This window comes from Myotis davidii, unplaced genomic scaffold, assembly GCF_000327345.1.
Source record: "Myotis davidii unplaced genomic scaffold, ASM32734v1 scaffold641, whole genome shotgun sequence".
Taxonomy (NCBI): Eukaryota; Metazoa; Chordata; class Mammalia; order Chiroptera; family Vespertilionidae; genus Myotis; species Myotis davidii.
This window is the reverse complement of record NW_006293232.1, coordinates 1780707-1799119: the sequence shown is the minus strand read 5'-3', so window position 1 is coordinate 1799119 and position 18413 is coordinate 1780707. Positions and strand designations below refer to the sequence as shown.

The window sequence follows — 18413 nt, the reverse complement described above, 5'->3', positions numbered from 1 at the left end:
GCAGCATTCATTCCAGTTTATAGTTCTATAATGTTATGGCGTTCTTGCTAAATGTCCCTGCCCCTCCACCTGACTGTAAACTCCATGCAGGCCGGGAACGTGCCTGTTTTATTCCCTGTTGTGCAGCCAAGTGGGGCCCATGGCTCTTTTGTCTGCATTTCTGGCCGTTCCTTCTCTCCCTCCTTCCCTGGCCCTGGTGCCTTCTCCTCCTTCTGGCCTTAAATGGCGAGTTCTTCAAGGCTGGCTCGTTGGTTACCTTCGTCCCTCTTTTCCTTAAGCCATCTCATCCTTGCTTCATTTCACCTACTTGATATCTTTGTACGTCTTAGCGTCACCCCAAGTTCTCAGTGACCAAGGCAAACACATGGTTTCTTTCCTAGCCCCTGGCCCCTTTCCATTGTTCTCAGAGTAAATGGCTCCATCGGGCAGCCACATGAGCGGGCCAGGCCCCTAGGAGTCACCCTGACACCTCCTTATTGTTTACTTCCCACCCCCCTCCCCCAATCCAGTCACTGTTATCTCTTACTTATCTCCCCAGCCTGTCTAGTTCTCACCATCTCTTCAGTTCCCATCCTGGTCCTAACCACCTGCTCCTTTCACCTGACTGGCTTATTAACTAGCCTCCCCACTTCTATTCTGGTTGCCTTCACTGTTCATGCTCCAGCCAGAATGTTCTTGGAATGCAAATCTGATCATGTCAGTATCCTTCCTCCCTCCTCCACTCACTTGAAAACTCTTGCTGGAGCTTCCATTGCTCAGCCACTGCCCAGACCACAACTGTGTGTTCTCTGGTCCGTGTGCTGGGGGCATCTGACTTAGACAGTGTCCCTTCAAGATATCGCCATCCTGGTTAACTTTCCATTCTTTGCTTGGTCTACAGGGAGCTTGCACGGCCTTGCCATGATGAAGGCTGGAAGACTTGTTTTTGCTGACCCCCTGCGCCCTCCCCACCAGGCTGGCCTGCCAGTGAGGGCAGTTCAAGCCACAGTTCTTTCTAATTAAATTGTCTCTTCCTGCCTCTTCTACTTCAAGTCTTTTTTTAAAAAAAAAATCCTCACTTAAGAATATATTTTTTCTGTTGATTTTTTTTTTTAGAGAGATTAGAAAGGAGTGGGAGAGACAGAGAGAGAGAGAAACATCGACATGATAGAGACCCATGCGCCCCGACTGGGGCCGGAGATTGAGCCTGAAACCAAGGTCCATACTCTTGACCAGAATTGAACCTGAGACCCATCAATCTGCAGGCAGACGCTCTAACCACTGAGCATCCAGCTAGGGCTCAACCTCAAGTCTTTTATAGCCAGGGGTAGGGTTGAGGAAAGGCTCACAACAGGTTGTGTTTGTTTTGGTTTTGCTTGTCTTGAGCACATGGACCATCATTTCACTTTGGGGCATGGGAGCACGTTGCCACATTCTGAATCATTTTGGGACCACAGGCAGAACTGAGCATAAAAAGTGCCAGTTACAGAATCCTGTTTTATATAGAAGGTGCTCAATGAAAGCGGTTGGTTAGAAACTACTGTTATATAAGAAGGAACATGTTCCTTTTGGAGAACTGGGGTAGGCAAAGCCCTGATCAGCTAGCACCCCACGAGGGCACCAAGAAGCTGAAGGAGAGGGGATAAGGGCTAACTTGGCTCCTCTCCGCCATGCCTGCTGCCTGACGTTAGGGCTCAGGGTGTCTGAGGGCCTCACCCTCACCCACCTCTGTTGACCTCCTTCCCTCTCAGTCAGTCCCTGTACCCCATCTGGACTCCAGCCCCTGTCTCAGCCCAGATGGGTTCCTTTTGGAGACGGCTCTGTAAGGATTACCCACCAGCCACAGATAGCAATCTAGAAATGTGTACTAAGGGCATTGAGTGTTTTTGCCTTTTGATTGAGTAATTTCATCTTAGTAGTTTCCAATTCAGGAGTAGTTTATAACAGGTTTATGATGGGGAGTTCATTTTCCCCATGGGAAATCCATATTTTTAGTTTTTGGTTTGTTAATCCTTTCTGGAGGATTTTTTTTCCCCATTGATTTTTTTAGAGAGAGTGGGAAGGAGGGCAGGTGAGAGAGAGAGAAACATTGATGTGAGAGAGACACATCGATTGGTTGCCTCCTGCATGGGCCCTGACCAGGACCAGGGGTTGAATCTGCAACCAGATACGTGCCCTTGATTGGGAATTGAATCTGAGACCCTTCCGTGCTGTAACCACTGAGCACACTGGCCAGTGTGGGAATCCAACTTTGAGGGAACTTCTTCTAGATTCCATTTGATTTGCTGCTGTAATAAGATGTGAACCTTCTTTGGTTTCGGTCATAGACGGAACAGAGAGGGTGAGGCAGTCAATGAGGATCCAAGTTCATGCAGAAAATGTTGTCAAGGGGGCCTGCTTCCAAATGATTTCTGGGTCTGAAAAGGAGATTGCTGCGGTGCTGAGTGCACAAAAATTCGTGTGGGGAGCCTGTAAAAAGGGAAACTGTATGAGTCCGCACCTCCCACTCTAATTCAGGAAGTTTGGGTGGTTTCCAGGAACATCTATTTTTAAGAAGCTTCCCTGCAGATTTTGATGCACAGAGAAAGGGTTCTGAGAACCACAGCGGAGACCAAAACCTACCCTAGTCCATTTCGTTTTTAAAGAAATCCCCTAGGTCTTATTGTCATGGGAATATGGTATGTCACATAGGATCCTTGCATTCAGGAAATATCTGAAATACCAGACAAGCATTCTTACCACACAGTTATTGGGAGAAGAGTCGTTTCAAAAAACATTATGTAACCCATATACCATTTTTAAGTGCACACGCTACTAGATACAGAGAAATCTAGGATGACTTCCTTATGCAAACGTGTTCTGCTCACAAGCAAGGGTGGACACTTGACTTCTTTTCCTGGGGATCATGGTCATGGAAAATGGGTCCACGTTCCCATGAGCACCTTCCCGGCACTAAGATTCCGCCATAATGTGATTTTAGAAGCCGCTGGGAGTTCCTTTTCGTATCTGCCTCATCCAGCGGTCTTCTCTGCGTTCGGCCTGCAGGTCAGTTTGGTGAATCAGGGCTGCAGTTCTCCCCACTGTTAGGCAGAGAGCTATTTGGTGGGAGTTGTTATGAATTTTGCCCACTGATTCTCAAAATGTGCTGGGCTTTGGAATCACTAGGAAAGCTTTTCAAAACCAAAATGGCCTTTATGCACCTTAGACCAGTGGTCGGCAAACCGTGGCTTGCAAGCCACATGTGGCTCTTTGGGCTCTTGAGTGTGGCTCTTCCACAAAATACCACATGCGGGCACACATGTACAGTGCGATTGAAACTTCGTGGCCCATGCGCAGAAGTCGGTTTTCAGCCTGGGTAAGTCTATTTTGAAGAAGTGGCGTTAGAAGAAGTGGGGGTACGTTCACTGAATGCGACCCCTCAGATTGAGGACGTTTTTAGCAAAAGGCCAGCTTACAAGTACCCTAATTAAGTTAATAACAATGTACCTACCTATATAGTTTAAGTTTAAAACATTTGGCTCTCAAAAGAAATTTCAATCGTTGTACTGTTGATATTTGGCTCTGTTGACTAATGAGTTTTCAGACCACTGCCCTAGACTGAGCCCATCAGAACCTCAGGGTGGGGCATTGGTTCTCAGATATCAGTATTTTTAAAGTCCTCAGGGGATTCTAGGTGCAGGTTGAGAATTATTCATTGGATCTAAATGCCACCTGAGATAGGAATAGAACCATAGCAAGAACTTTCATTGAAAATCAGGAGAAAAATACTTCTTTTCCATGCCCCCTACATTTCTGACTCCATGGTGACTTTCTGTGTCCACTGTCTTTCTGTTGTTTGTTTTGTTTCTTTTTCTTGTTCTTTTTTCTCTCTTCACAGCCTTAAAATATTATCCTCTGTGTGGCTCCCAGGTACCCAAGATATAGATATATTAGAGGCCCGATGCATGAAATTTGTGCAAGGGTAGGCCCTCGGAGCCCTGGCTGCCTCACAGCCCCTTGTCCCCGCTCTCTATGCACTGGTTGTTTTGAAGGTCATTCTGGAAGGTTGTTCCACCGCCTGGTTTAATTAGCATATTAGCTCTTTATTATATAGGATATCAATGGAAGTTCCTGGTCTCTGCTCCATACTCAATGAATCAGAATCTCTGAGGGTAGTTCCATAAATCTGGATTTTTTACATGATCCCCAATGATTCTTATATACTCTATAGTTTAGGTCCTAAACTCACTAGTCTAGTTATGAGTACAGTCATGCTTAGGGTCCAAAATATTGTGGATGAAGACTTAAGAACAAGCTTAACAGGAATATTATATATTTTACCCTACAAAGAGGGGACAAAGAAAGATGATCAAAGGGCTGAATATTAATTTACCAACTACTTTGACTCTACTTTAGAGATATCAATAAAAATCCCTGAGACTATTTTCAAGGTCACCCTATTTTTTTCTTTTATTAAATTTATTGGGATTCCATCTATAATAATAATAAAAGCATAATATGCTAATTAGACTGGACATCCTTCTGGGACAAAGCCGGGGCTGCAGCCATGGGATCAAGGCAGCTGTTGTGGCTGTGAGGGAGGGATCCAGGCAGCTGTGGCTGGGAAGGCCTACTCTTGCATGCATTTCATGCATCGGGCCTCTAGTTGGTTAATAAAATTGTATAGGTTTCAGGTGTACAATTCTATACTACATCATCTGTATATTGTAATGTGTGTTCATCACCCCAATTCAAGTCTCCTTCTATTTATCCTTCTATTTATCTTCTCCCTCCCCCTCCAAGGCTATCCTTAATAGATTGTGATATAAGGAAGAAATTTCCCAATCCCGATTCTTATGAAGTGCCAGCCACCTGGAGCATTTACATCATGTCAGTTATCTATTGCCACAATAACGCTGTGTAACGTACAACCATAAAACCCAGTGGTGCACAATAAATAGGGAGTTTTGCTCAGCAGTCTGTGGGTGGGCTGGGCGATTCTGCTGCTCTGATCTGGGCTTGGAGAGGCACTCCCATGAGTCAGCATCTGTTGCAGGTCTGCTGAATTGATCAATCTTGGGTGGACTTTCCCTGAGGCCTTGGCCAGAATACCTGGGGCAACTCAGGTTAACCAGTTGGCTGGTCCTGCAGCAGGCTAGCCCGGTGTGGAAGAATGCTAGAGAGAGTGGAAGCTTGGGAGGGCTCTTAAAGCGCAGGTTTGCAAAGCGAGTCACAGGACAAACCCATATTCAAAAAGTGGAGAAACAGATTCACCTTTGGATGAGGGAAGTTGTTTAAGTTACAGTCCTAAGGGTGTGGCTGCAGGGAGGACAGTAATTGATGCCTCTTATGCAAACAATTGACCATGTCCATCACCTAACTGTCATTCCTTTAGGTAAAGTGTAGTTAGACAGCACAGTGTTCTGAAGGCCCTCCTCTGGCCCTGGGCACATAGTGGGAAGGGAAGGCCTTGTATGTCACTGGGAGCCTGGTGTACATCGTGAAGGGTGTGTGTAGAATTACTGCCCTGGAATTCTAGCCAGACTCTAGTTAGCAAGGGGCACATCCACCCCAGTGGCAAAAACCCATTGAAAGTGGCTTCCATCTTTTCCAAAGGAATAAATACAAGTGGTTTAGCCTAACCTTCCAGACCCTGCAGTCTGACCAAACAACACTTTTCCAAAGTCACGTCCTAATGTTAAGTCCTACACATCCGCACTATTACAGTGGGGTTTTCTCCATCTGTCCTCTCTACCTAAATGTCTTGTTTGTCAGTCTCTGCAAATCCAAATCTTATTCTGTAGGTCCCTGTTTATTACCTGTTTTAAAAGCTGTCACTGATAACAGCATATACAGTGCACTACTTCCCTATTTACTTGGCAGTGAGGAAAGAGTATTAAAGTCACACAAATCTGAGAACAGTTCAACCATCGGCTTGTTTGATCTTAGACAGTTGCTTAATTTTGCTAAGCCTATACTTTTAACTGTCTAAAACCGGGATAATACCCACTTGCAGGAAGATTATAATAAAAATAATGTGTTTAAAGTTCCTAATATTGAGAAGGTTCTTGATAAATGATGGCTATTTTATGACCCCATTCTATAAGCTATTACCTTATTCTTTCCTATGTTGGCAGTGTCACCTCTCTTACCCTCTTCTTACCCACACTTCCCCTTCTTAAGGACAAGGGCTGCCTTCTTTCTTATTACTGTTACCTGCATTTTACAGATGAGGAAACAAAGGAACCACAATATCCAGTGACTTGCTCAAGGTCAGGTAGTTAGCAATGGTGGCACTTAGATTTGAATTCATTCCAGGATCTGCTTTCTAACCCCCTACTGCCTTATCTTGGCCTGGGCTCCCAGGGGAGCAAAGCCCAAGACCAAGCCTGATTTGAGATCTAGGGGGCAGGACTGCAGGACAGGGGGGCTGAAATAGGAAAGGAGGGAAGACCAATAGAGCTGGCCTGGTACTCAACTCCACCAGGCTCTCAGAGTCTTCAAATCGTGGCCTGGAGAAATGAAAGGAGGGAGCATTCATGCATTGTCTCCAGTCAGTCACTGCTCCTGGGTTAACCATGAACTCTCTGCACTTCTGGTTGTGCATACTCAGCTCAGAGGCAGTTCCCTCTGGCATCCTGCCAGACCCCAGCAGCCCCGGGGGCAGGAAACCAGACAGCAGCCCAGGGCCACCAAAGGTACTTTCCCACTGAACCTGTGAACACCTGGCCACAGCCGGCATGGGCCTGGTGGCCACAGCAGCAGGACGGGAGGGAGTTAGAGGGGCCATGGTGACTGCCAAGTGGAGTATGAGAGGCATGCACCACCTCCGCAAAACGAAGGTGAAAAGTACTGCAACCAGGAGGCTTCTCTGAATTTCACCTTGATGTAAAGATGATTTCTTTATGTTTATTTTGGGAGCAGGCCAGTGTAGGAGGGAGTATTAAGAATTCTTGCCTCACTGTCCTTTTAAAGAGTTCTATGGAAAGGCTGGGGCTTACCTGCATTTTGAAATGTGAAATATGTGAGATCCTGGGAGAAGAGACAGTCTCTGAGGCCGACTTTCTTCTCAACTCACAGAAAGTTACATGCATAAGAAACTATGACTTGGAATTGTAACTTCCACCACACAGCAGAATGTCCTAGGAATAACACGCAGTAGTTGCAAGCTTTCCCGAGTCTTCTCAGCATCAGGCTTCGTGTTGGGAGAAATGGTCAACCTTTAAATGGACAAGTACCGCTTGTCTACATTGGTCTGTGCACCATCCCCTATGGTACCTTCTTCTAAATCAGTGGTTCTCAACCTTCCTAACGCCGCGACCCTTTCATACAGTTCCTCATGTTGTGGTGACCCCCAACCATAAAATTATTTTCGTTGCTACTTCATAACTGTCATTTTGCTACTGTTATGAATCGTAATGTAAATATCTGATATACAGGATGTATTTTCATTGTTACAAATTGAACATAATGAAAGCATAGTGATTCATCACAAAAATATGTATATGTCTTCCAATGGTCTTAGGCAACCCCTGTGAAAGGGTCGTTCGACCCCCAAAGGGGTCGCGACCCACAGGTTGAGAACCACTGTTCTAAATCAAAGGGCCCATTGAGGACTGGAGGGACAAAAATGATTATTTGAAAACTGTAAAAGTTGCATGTTATCCAGAGAGGAAAGTTATCTAACTTCTGGCTGGCAGTAACATGTCATGCTGACAGCACGGTCATTTAGATTAAGCAAGCCACTTGGGCTGACCTGAGGTAATGAAGTTCGGTGTGAAAGGCGGTAGCACAAAGACAGAGTACAGATCTTCTCCGAGCCCATTCCAGGTGCCAGCTCTCGGGCAAACAAAGTTCTCTTATGTCTCAATTTCTTATAAAATGATATCACTTCTTTACTATTTTAGTAATGAGATAATACTGAAATTAATGTCTCTTGCTGAGTTCACAACTGATATTTTAAAAGGTAACAATAACTATATATTTTGCCCAATTTATACTATTGCAATAGTCTACTAATGTAATATTGAGTGAATGTAAGAAATGTCATGAGAAAATTGTGGGTCCGAAAGAAATAAGGTGAAAAGTGACTCTTATGATTCTGATGTCTTTTAGAATACATGTGTCTAAACCTGGGCAAGAATGCTACTCCAAAGTAAGTATAAATATGTATATAAATATATAAGAAAGAGCAAATAATCGGGGTTCAGGTTTGCCAATTTTATTGAACCAATAAAATTCCTACTAATAACAATGAAATAAATTTTTGCAAGTATAAATGTGATACAGTTTAACAAAACCCATTGTTCTGTACCTATAAATAGATTTTCAAAATGTCATAAAAAGTGCAGTTATGAATTGTTAACATGTTAATACACAGTTCCTTTATTTCAAATGTGTTTGCCTTGACTCACTAACAGTTCCTTCTGCATCTGTTCAAATAATATTACCCATTCCTCCATAAAAAAAGGCATTAAAGCACTAGAATATTACACATACACTGATCCATTCAGGTCAGCTTTAGTCAGAGTTGTAAAATCAGCAACATAAGAAAAATAAAACCTAGTTATACATACAAAAAGCTTTCATGGGTTCTATAATCTCCTTAACTGCTGACTCATGTGGAGGGCATAACAGTGGAGAAGGCTTATATGGGTAACTACCTCAGACTACATCTACAGCAGGGTCTGGTTCACCAGAACATGTTTAAAGTGGCTGTTTATCAAGTTTGCTATTTTTGGAATTGAAACTATAAATATAAGACTGTCATTTGACAATGCAAATTGTGTAAATCCTAAATTTCATCAATGATCTATTTGATAAAAGCTTATTCTAATGGAAAACCTTATATAGTAAGAGACTGATATATATATAGCAGTCCTAAGATCATCCGCCTCACAATAGTCCAAAGTCACGTGCTTCGTAAAAAAACATTACAGTAACAAAGCACAGGACTACAAGGCAAAACATCACAGCTTCTGATTACATTGAATAAAAAGTACCAAGGAACGCAAAAGGTAATTCTGTATTAATACTGATGAATTAAAGAACTATAATAGACATTTCACAGCATGCTACATATATCGCTCAGCACTTAAGGATAAAATGAAGTCTAAATTTGAAAGTCAAGAAGTTGGCAATCTGATTTCATGTGCAATTCAGCTACAAAGTCTTAATATATACATTCATCATGTAGCTGCCCTGCAAAATCAGGATTTTAAAAAAAAGATTTCAAGTTCAAATCCTATTTCATAAGCTAAAGGATACATCCAGTTCTTCCATGACCAGAAAAGGTATTTTCAGGTTTGAAGGAGCTAATCCAAGCAGCAAGGCCATGTTCCACATTGACCTGACAGGGTCCTTTCTGACCTTGCTCAGACTGTGCCTGTGATGTCACTTTTCTAGTAGCACAAAGAGGCCACCCTGGCTGTGGTTTGCTTTTTCTGTCTCTCCTGTCTTAGGCTGAGAAGAGTAAATGTGAAGAGGAAGAGGGAGGGAAAAATTGTATTTTCTTTCCAGGGAAGATATATCAATGCAAAGGAAATATCTGCATGAGATAGAGTTTGGATAACGTTCCTTGAGGAACAAGGGTACCATTTAACTCTTGCATTTTATTTTAGAGAAGCAGTAAAATTCAGACAGGAGAAAACAGCCTCCATATTACAAATTGATATGTTTCCTTTAGCCTACATTTTGATCCTTCCATATCAGACTTAGAAGCCAGTTGGAAAATTTATGAAGACTGATTAAGAAAGAGATGTACAATCCATTTCATTTGGTGTCATGATGGATACATCTAGCTAACCAGGATTCATACATTCGCTTTTAAGAGGTTAAATTGAGGGGTGGAAGAGAAGAGACTGTTTTTGCAAATTTATATACCAAGAGTTATATTTGTCACATTTAAACTTACTAATGTTTGATACTGTCCTATGAGCTATAAAATGGGGTGTTTGTTCTAAAGGCTATTTTATAGTATGCATTTCATTTTTCCAGAAATTTCCACAAGCACTGCAAAGAATCAGATAGTCTTCCTTCCCCCCACTTCTTATCTCCTTTTTTCAATTCTATACTTCATGGTGGTGCAGCCATGATGAATTTAAAGCTGGAACAAATACTTCATGACATACGATTTAATAAAAACCATTCCTTCAGTCTCCATTACTGTCTCATTCCTTAGCTAGGCATTGATTCATTCCTGGGCCCTTAAAGGCATCGACTAGGCTCTGCTGTCAGGTTGGGTTGCTCATGAATGGGAGTGGACAGCATCCAGATGCCACCATTGATCATAATAATCGATACTTTCAAACAGGTGGTTCGTTCGTCCCCAGACCAGACAACCATCGATAGACAAACCCACCCCATGTTAGAAACCTGACAAGTTTTCCTCTGTGACGACACGAGTACACACTGGCGGGAGAGGAAGAACTGTTGCGTCTTCCTCCTCTGCATTTCCTGCTCCTCACAGATACTGTCTGGATGTACGGAAGTGCAGCCAGAAAATACCGATGACAAAGGCAATGCATTCCCTCTCCATCCCACAGGACGTTCCCCCCAAGAGAACAACAGGGTCGGCATGGGGGTGAGAAGCTTAGTCTAACCCAGGAAAGCTTCATCAAACTCTCATGCAGCCTATTTTGTGGCATTTTAAACATATTATAATCAAGTGGGCTTCCGTGATCCAAAAGACCACCTAACCATCCTTTATCAGATATCCTCCTATCAGACATGTGTTCCAAGGCTCAGATGCCACCAAATAAAACCAGTGATCTGAAACACCGCCCCATCTGTATGCCAGAAACCCCGTTTCACTGAAGGGTTACAGATCCGTCTGGACTCCTGGGGAACTTTAACTTCACATTCAAATAACTTGGACTAATATCAGTATTAACTACCTAATACAGATCCAGGGTAGAATGGCAATTCAATCACGTTAAAGTCCTGTTAAGTGCTAAATTCTGCATGGTAGAAATAGTTCACTTTCTGTATCATGTATAAATATAAAGATTCCTACTTTGTTAAAAGGCAAAAATCTTGTATGATTTATTTCAACTATGGAAGTAGTATTACTGAACAGAGAGTGAATCCATGAAAAGGTTGGATACTCTGAATTTACAGGCTCTTTGGGGATGAGGTAGAGGAGAGCAAGACATTTTGGCAGCTGGGAAAGGTGGAACAGTCTGGGATGGACAGGATTACACTTGGTGCTGCGTAATATCTGGTAGGGCATCTCGGGCAAGGATTAGCCAAAATATAGCTGGATGGCTGTGGAATTGAGAGGGAGGTGGGACAATGGAGAAAAAAAATGACTCAGTAAAGTAAATGCTGGTGACTATCAGCAGGTGGCTGGTGATGTTTGGTTTGTAGTGTGACAAGGCATTCAGATCAAGATGGGCTGAGGCGGGGGGAGGGAGTGGGTAGAGGTTGAGGCACTTGGAGGAAGAGAAAGCAGGCGGGAAGGGTGGATGGAATGCAGGCTGGAGCTCCCACGATGGGAAATGTCCTGTATAATAAGTGTATGATGCTGAGGACAGCCACTGTCTCGGAATTATGTTCCATGTGTTCTCTGAAAACATTTTCCTTCCTCACCAGGCTCTGCCTTGACATATACCTCTACCTCTGTGATCCATTTCATCCCTGCTGTTTTTGTTCTAGGTCTCACCTGAGCAGACACTGCTACGTCACATTAGCATGAAAATAAGCTCCACATACACGGGGCATGTAAGTTCTGTTGACTGAGATGAATACATTCATGTTACAGTACTGCTTCGAGGAAAGACTACTTATTTTGATTCTCAGTCTCCAGAGGGATATTATAGGGAAACACAGTTTATGATGACGTCCACCTAGAATAGGCTCTGATTGTACAGATTAGCTAACTTAAAACTTGATCTGAACAGTATAGCCATATGTGTTTCCGTTTGCTGTTCAATTATCCTAAGAACATTTTATATACTATTTATATAACATTATGGTTGCATAAGTTTATTCTGTGTAAGACCATCTATTTGCATAAAAAGAAAAAGTCCTATTAGATAAAGAGTTTAAGGTCTTGCTTTCTGGAGGAATAAATCAGAATTGCCTTTAAACACAACATAAAACGACACAAAAACCTCATTCTACTAGTACAGTGCAGATCATTTTTATAATATGCACTGGCACTTATTTATTTCTCCCTGATGAATTTCCTTAGAGTTTAAAAGAATGTTACGGTCCTATATGCATGCACTCTGCACTACAGTGGAGAACTATTTTTAAGCACAGATCTTTGTTGATTAATTTTGTTTTGCTGTGGCATAAAAATCTAAGTTTTTGGATTAAAAAAAAAACCTCTGTAAGGCGGAAAAGGAAAAACAGTTCTGAAATAATGTTAGTTAGCTTTTAGAAGCACTGAAAAATTTTAGGAGACTGTAACACAATTAAAATAGGGGTTCTGGTTCAAATAGAATTTTGATATAAAGCTTACACTGAGTTTTCTGTTCTAAAACAGCCCTGTGAAGCTTGGCTATTATTTGGGTTTGAAGCCATGATTAAAGGCCAAGGCCGTGCCCCAGATTCCACACTGGTCATCTTTTATTTTTAAAGTACCCCAATGAGACAAAGATCCTTCCCCAGACTAAGACAATATACTTAGTTCAAAAAGGTGAGGAAGGTAAAAGCCTCTTTTCCTCTGATATTATGAGTCTGGCCGAGAAGGCCTAATCTCAAGAATCCCGTGAGGCCACTGCTGTGGTCAAGGGATCGGGTAAAGGACAGATTCACTTTCAGATGGGAGAGTATTTAGCTATTTCTTAAGGGGATCTGAGAAAGGAAGAATTGCAACGGAAGCTGGAAAACTTGAAATTCAAAGTAAATCAACATTGATCAAGCGTTTACATCAGTGGGTGACTAAACTAACTTTAACATAATAAGCTACGAAGGTAGAGATTTCACATTCGCATGTGCTTTTTTTTCCCACGTACACTTGCACATTTAAAGTTTGGCACGATGTGAGCCCATGGGATAGGTTAGAGTCTCGTATAACCACATCACTTCACCAATTGAACCAGATAGCTCTTTTAAAAATATCACATTTTAATATAAAAAGCTATACTATAAATTACTACATAGTAAATTCAATACTCTGAAAAAATACCACCCTGGAAAACCGCATCGGAATTTCAAGTCTGCATTAGATACAGTCCACAGCAAGCTCGCTGTAAAATGGTATCCACAACCTGGAATGCTGCGCATGCGTCTGAGTAGGTGCTTAATCAAGCACCTCCAGAGGTCACCTTCTCTAGGCTGGTTCACTGAGGTTCATAAATAGATGGTTTTGTTTCTGTTTATAGTTCCAAGCCAACTTATTTTCCTGATTACTGACGAGATGGATCAATGCTGAGGAAAGAAACCTTGCTAGGAAAGAGATCTAGTAAAGGCACTAAATTTCCGTAACCCAAACTCCAACTACTTACATTTCTGAGGGGGAAAAAGCAAAAAACAAAAATGAAGTGGCCATTTTAGTTACTTAAGCCTTGTTTCCTCTTTTGGTCTAAAGCTCATATGGTGTTCTGTGAGAATTTCTCCTCCTTTTCAATATATAACAATCATCTTCCTCCTGTAATAGAGGTCCCCTGCACAAACACAGGGCTATTAACTGAAGGACTCCTATTAAAAAAACAAATGTCAAGAATAAAAGAGATCCTCAACTTGAAAGTTTTCTAAAGTTTGGAAAGTTAAATGGACATTAATGTTGTCATCTAGGTTTTGCCATTCTCCTATATACTTTTAAAATACGTATCTATATAATGTGATATTGAATAAAGCCAATATATGGCATATCAATAAACAAAACAGAAAAAACCTGGCACAAGTTCTTTGAGTAATCTCTTTAAATAAACCACCCTTGTCTTTAAAAAATTCGTTATTTTTTTCCTCACATGGAAGTTTTCAAAGAAGATCCTGGAATTCAAAAATGCAGAACTGTCTTATGTTACTGGGCTCACAGTCATATTTCTATTTTCTCATCTGGAACAAAATCTAAAAGAAAGCAACCTACTGCATTGTACCAGAAAAGGATGATAAATGGAAGGAGGGGGGGATTATTAAATAAAACACTGGCCCACTATTCTTTCATGAGAGAGGGGGAAAAAGCAAGTCCTATATAACAAATAAGTTTAAAATGAAATCTTTGTGGGAAATCTAACAAAAATTTTAACTATTTACTAGGAAAAAATTGATCTGCTTTTAAAAAATTAGCATGTTGGTGTACAATTCAAGTCACCATTAATTAACCACAAAGTGTTTAAGCCGTGCAGTTGTGTCCCACCAGATGGCTGTAAGCATCTCTTTAGGCACTTCGCTGGTTCATTAACGTAACACAAATTAAAGCTATAAACACATAATGTTGTGCTCTGTGAAGATAGTCTAATCAAGCAACATAAACCAATGCAACAATGTGACTTTTTGGATGCTTATATTCCTCCCCTAAGACTTGTTCATTATTTTCAAACTCGTCGTCCAAAGAGATTTTTCTGGGGAAGGGGATGCTTTGGCTTTATGAAAGGAACACTGTCAACCCCAGTAAGGGGAAAGCCTTGTGCAATAAAGAAATCTGAACCAAATTTCTTTATGGCTCTGTCTTAAAGGACACTTCTGCAGTGACATAATAGGGGGGAAGTTTAGTATGTTTCTTTAACATATTGCACTCTTTCTGTTGTTGTTCATTCACATTAATGCATAGAAACACAATTATTACCTTTGAATAATAAACTGTTTAACATATTATAAGAAAAATCATGGAAAATAAGTTCTAAAAGCCTAACAGGAAAAAAAATATAAAGGTATAGTAACCTTCTTCCGGGTACTGCAATATAGAAAACACTATGAGAAAAGAAAAATGTGCAAACAAAATTTTTGGTCAGCCTAGTGTGGGTACAAGATTATATGTGCCAACTAAATGAACCATAAGCAGCACTGTGAGCACTGATAACTGAAGATGACGGAGGATTACTGTCAGTGATAGGAAGGATTGTGTATAATTCCACCTTTAATATACACATCTGATATGGAAAACTGAAACTTCTGTTTCAGAAGAGAAAGAAAATAGCTGAATTTGGCATTTCAGTAGCATGCTATAGAATTCATCATGATAATTTCACATTAAATTATGGACAATGGCTGTATCACATTTCACGTTATCGCCAATAGCAGTAACAAAAACAAACAAAAAAACCAAACAGTGCCTGACAATAATCTCCTGGGGACACAGGGCTGTGTCCTGTGAGCAGCTTAGTTCAACAGCACATGCTTCTCCTCTGCCAGATTTAGGATACACCATGAAAAGTGGAGTGGCCAGAGGAGGTTATTCTTTGCTGAATTCCAGTATCTGAATAAACAATTGCTTGAGCAGATTGTAAGCGCTTTTCCTTATTTAACGACAACAAAAAAAAGGTGGGGAGAGAAATACACATACACACAAACCCCAAAGCGCTGAAGTTAAGCATTAACAAACCAGGTTCATGATTTATGATCAGTTTCCAAAACTCCAACTATAAACAATACAAAGTAGTGCTCCTCAGTATTATTTTCGCAATTGTTAGTAATGTTAAGCATCAAGAAAAAGAAAACACATCATTGCACATTACAGCCGCCCCCCAAAACGGCTAAACTTTGACACAGAGAATTGAATAACTTTTGATGCTACATCACAAACAGCTTCTGATGTATATATCTTATGTGAAAAGGTCTTTACACACATCTGACATTTTCCCTGGGTGAGGCTTCAGGTCAAATGCCGAGTTATGGCACGAAGCGCATACAGAAGTTCAGCTTGCATCCGTGCTTCCATTAACAGTAAATTGACGTGAACCTGGAAATGAAAATGTTATCAATTTAATGACAATTATAAACAACTGATAAACTTTAAACTTTTTTCATATAGCAGACATTCACAAAGGTTTTCTTGTGTATAAAGACTCATATACAAACATACAGGCCTGGGCACTGCTATACATGCACATGATGTGAAACTCACAAGAAAATTGTTTATAAAAAATGGCTCTGGTGCCTGGCTGGTGTCACTTAATGGATTGAGCACAATCCTATCCACCAAGAGGTCACCAGCTTGATTTCTGGTCAGGGCACATGCCCAGGTTGCGGGCTGGATCCCCAGTAGAGGGCATGCAGGAGGCAAGCCAATCAATAATTCTCTCTCATCATTGATGTTTTTCTCTCTCTCCCTCTCCCTTCCTCAGGAATCAAGCTCCCAACCCAGGTATCAAACCTGGGACTCTTCAGTCTGTAGGCCGTCGCGCTATCCACTGAACAAACAGACTAGGGCTAAAAATATATTTAAAAAAAAGTTGGCTAGATTATGCCACTTCATTTCTATAATGGCACTAATTTATTAATATTTTCATAATCATTATTTCTTATATTGAACATCTATCTATGGTATAATGTTTAGTAATGAAACACACCTTTTCTGAGTGTTTGAACTGACGCCAGTAACTATCATACATGCGCTTGGTAGTTCTCTCAGGATAGCAGGTCACTGTCTTAATGTAAACCTTCAGGCTTCGTTCAAGTAATTGATTAACTTCTCCGTAATCATAGTCATCATACCTATGAGTAATGACAACAGCTTTATAATGACAAAATCACAATTTCTGATTTCTAAAGCTGTAATAGAGACATTTATTGTCCAGTAATTTAAATACCAAGAGCTCATTAATTAAATTCATCTAAAAATATTTATTGAGTGCCCATTATGTGCCATGTGCTTTCCATGTACTCTTCTAGGCACTGGTGATATGCAAATGAACAAAATAGACAAAAACCCACAATCTTGTAGAATTTAAGTTCTATTGGAACAAAAAAAAATTAAAAAGATAAACATAGTATGTCAGACGGTGAGAACTGCTATGGAGATAAAGTGAAACTGGGGGCTAGGAGGAGAGGAACTGTGGTTTTTAGATAGGAAGGCCTCTCTGAGAGGTCAACATCTGAGCAAAGACCAGGAGCAAGTATAAAGCCCTAAGTAGGAGTCAAGTGTTTCAAGGAAGAAGGAGTAATGACTCAAATAAGACGATAACTGGAAACTGACCACTGAAGTAGCATGTACAGAGGTCACTGGCAACCTCAATAAGATAGTGGTTTCAAGAGAGAATGAGAGTTAAGAAAACAGTGATAGTAAATATACTACCAAAGAGATTTGCTGTGCACAGGAGCAGAAAAATGAGGCAATAGTCAGAGGGAAAAGCATGATGAAGAAAAAGGACCTGTTCAGCCCAACCAGTGTGGTTCAGTGGTTGAGCGTAGACCCAGGAACCAAGAAGTTTCTGGTTCATTCCCCATCAGAGCACATGCCTCGTTTGCAAGCTTGATCCTTGGTAGGGGCTGTGCAGAAGGCAGGAGATCAATGCTGTTCCTCTTTCATCCAAGTTTCTATCTCTATCCCTCTCCCGTCATCTCTCTCTAAAAATCATTAAAATCATATTTTAAAGAAGAATCTGTTTACAGATGAGAGAAATGCATGTTTATATACAGATGGGAAAGACCCAATAGCGAGAGTAAAGGTGATCATGCAGTAGAGGGGAGATTGCTAGAATAAGGATCTTTAGAAGAAGAGAGGAGATGGGACTTTGTGCCCAAGGGCATCGGGGTATAGACAGTTCATCCACAATAAGAGGAGCCAGAAGAAGTAGGCACAGAGGCAGACAGGAGGGTAAATGCAGTAGTGGGGGTTTGTAGAATTTCTGGTGTATATTTTCAGTTAATATTTAACCCAAACACAATGCTTAAATAATAGAATCTTAAGGATTTTATATGAGCTTTATTTAGTAGCATCTCAGAGATAAAGTCACCATAACATTTGTTATTTATTGTCATGAATAAAGATTTATCACAACTGAACTAAATTCTATTGCTGTTTATTTTTCTTAATTAGGTAGGTATAATATCTGTTTTAAAATGTAATGATTCTGTGATAACTTATTGTCTAGGATGGTAAGTGGGTAAATAGCAATTACTAATTATCATCATAATAGTGTCTTGTAGGTAGAATGTTGATTTTTCAGAAAAAAAATTTTTTATATTAAAATTATAGAAACTACTTCACTTAAATTCTAATTCCACTTCACAGAGACTTTCTGATACTATATCCGAAAGAACATCGTACAGAGTCAAACTGAATGCATCCACATCTGGGGATTTCTCTTTCTACAGATCTATCTCCACAAAGGCTCAAAAAGGCACATTAAAAAAAAAAGCTTTGCTGATTACACCATGATTAGACTATTCAGTCTCATTTATTCACTGTCCTCTCAATGCTCATCTTTAAAAAATGTAGAGGCTATTAATTTACATTGACTGACAGTTTTTTTTCAGTGTTTTTATGTGAACTTATGCAAGCTTTATGAAAGAAGAATCTATCCTAGTTTTATTTATATACTAATTATATCTCATTCAAACTA

The 18413-nt window shown here is 40.7% G+C and overlaps 1 protein-coding gene across 1 annotated transcript in view; it reads right to left on the bottom strand.

Annotated features, from left to right (window-relative positions):
• Positions 1 to 8159: 8159 nt before the first annotated feature.
• Positions 8160 to 18413, bottom strand: part of SESN3 (sestrin 3) — a 27705-nt gene continuing 17451 nt past the window's right edge. Inside the window, exons 8-9 of the mRNA XM_015565985.1 lie at positions 16419 to 16582; positions 8160 to 15808 (exon numbers count right to left, since the gene is read on the bottom strand). Of these exons, the coding sequence (XP_015421471.1) occupies positions 15722 to 15808; positions 16419 to 16582 (251 nt within the window). The 3' untranslated portion in view covers positions 8160 to 15721. The remainder of the gene's footprint in view (positions 15809 to 16418; positions 16583 to 18413) is intronic.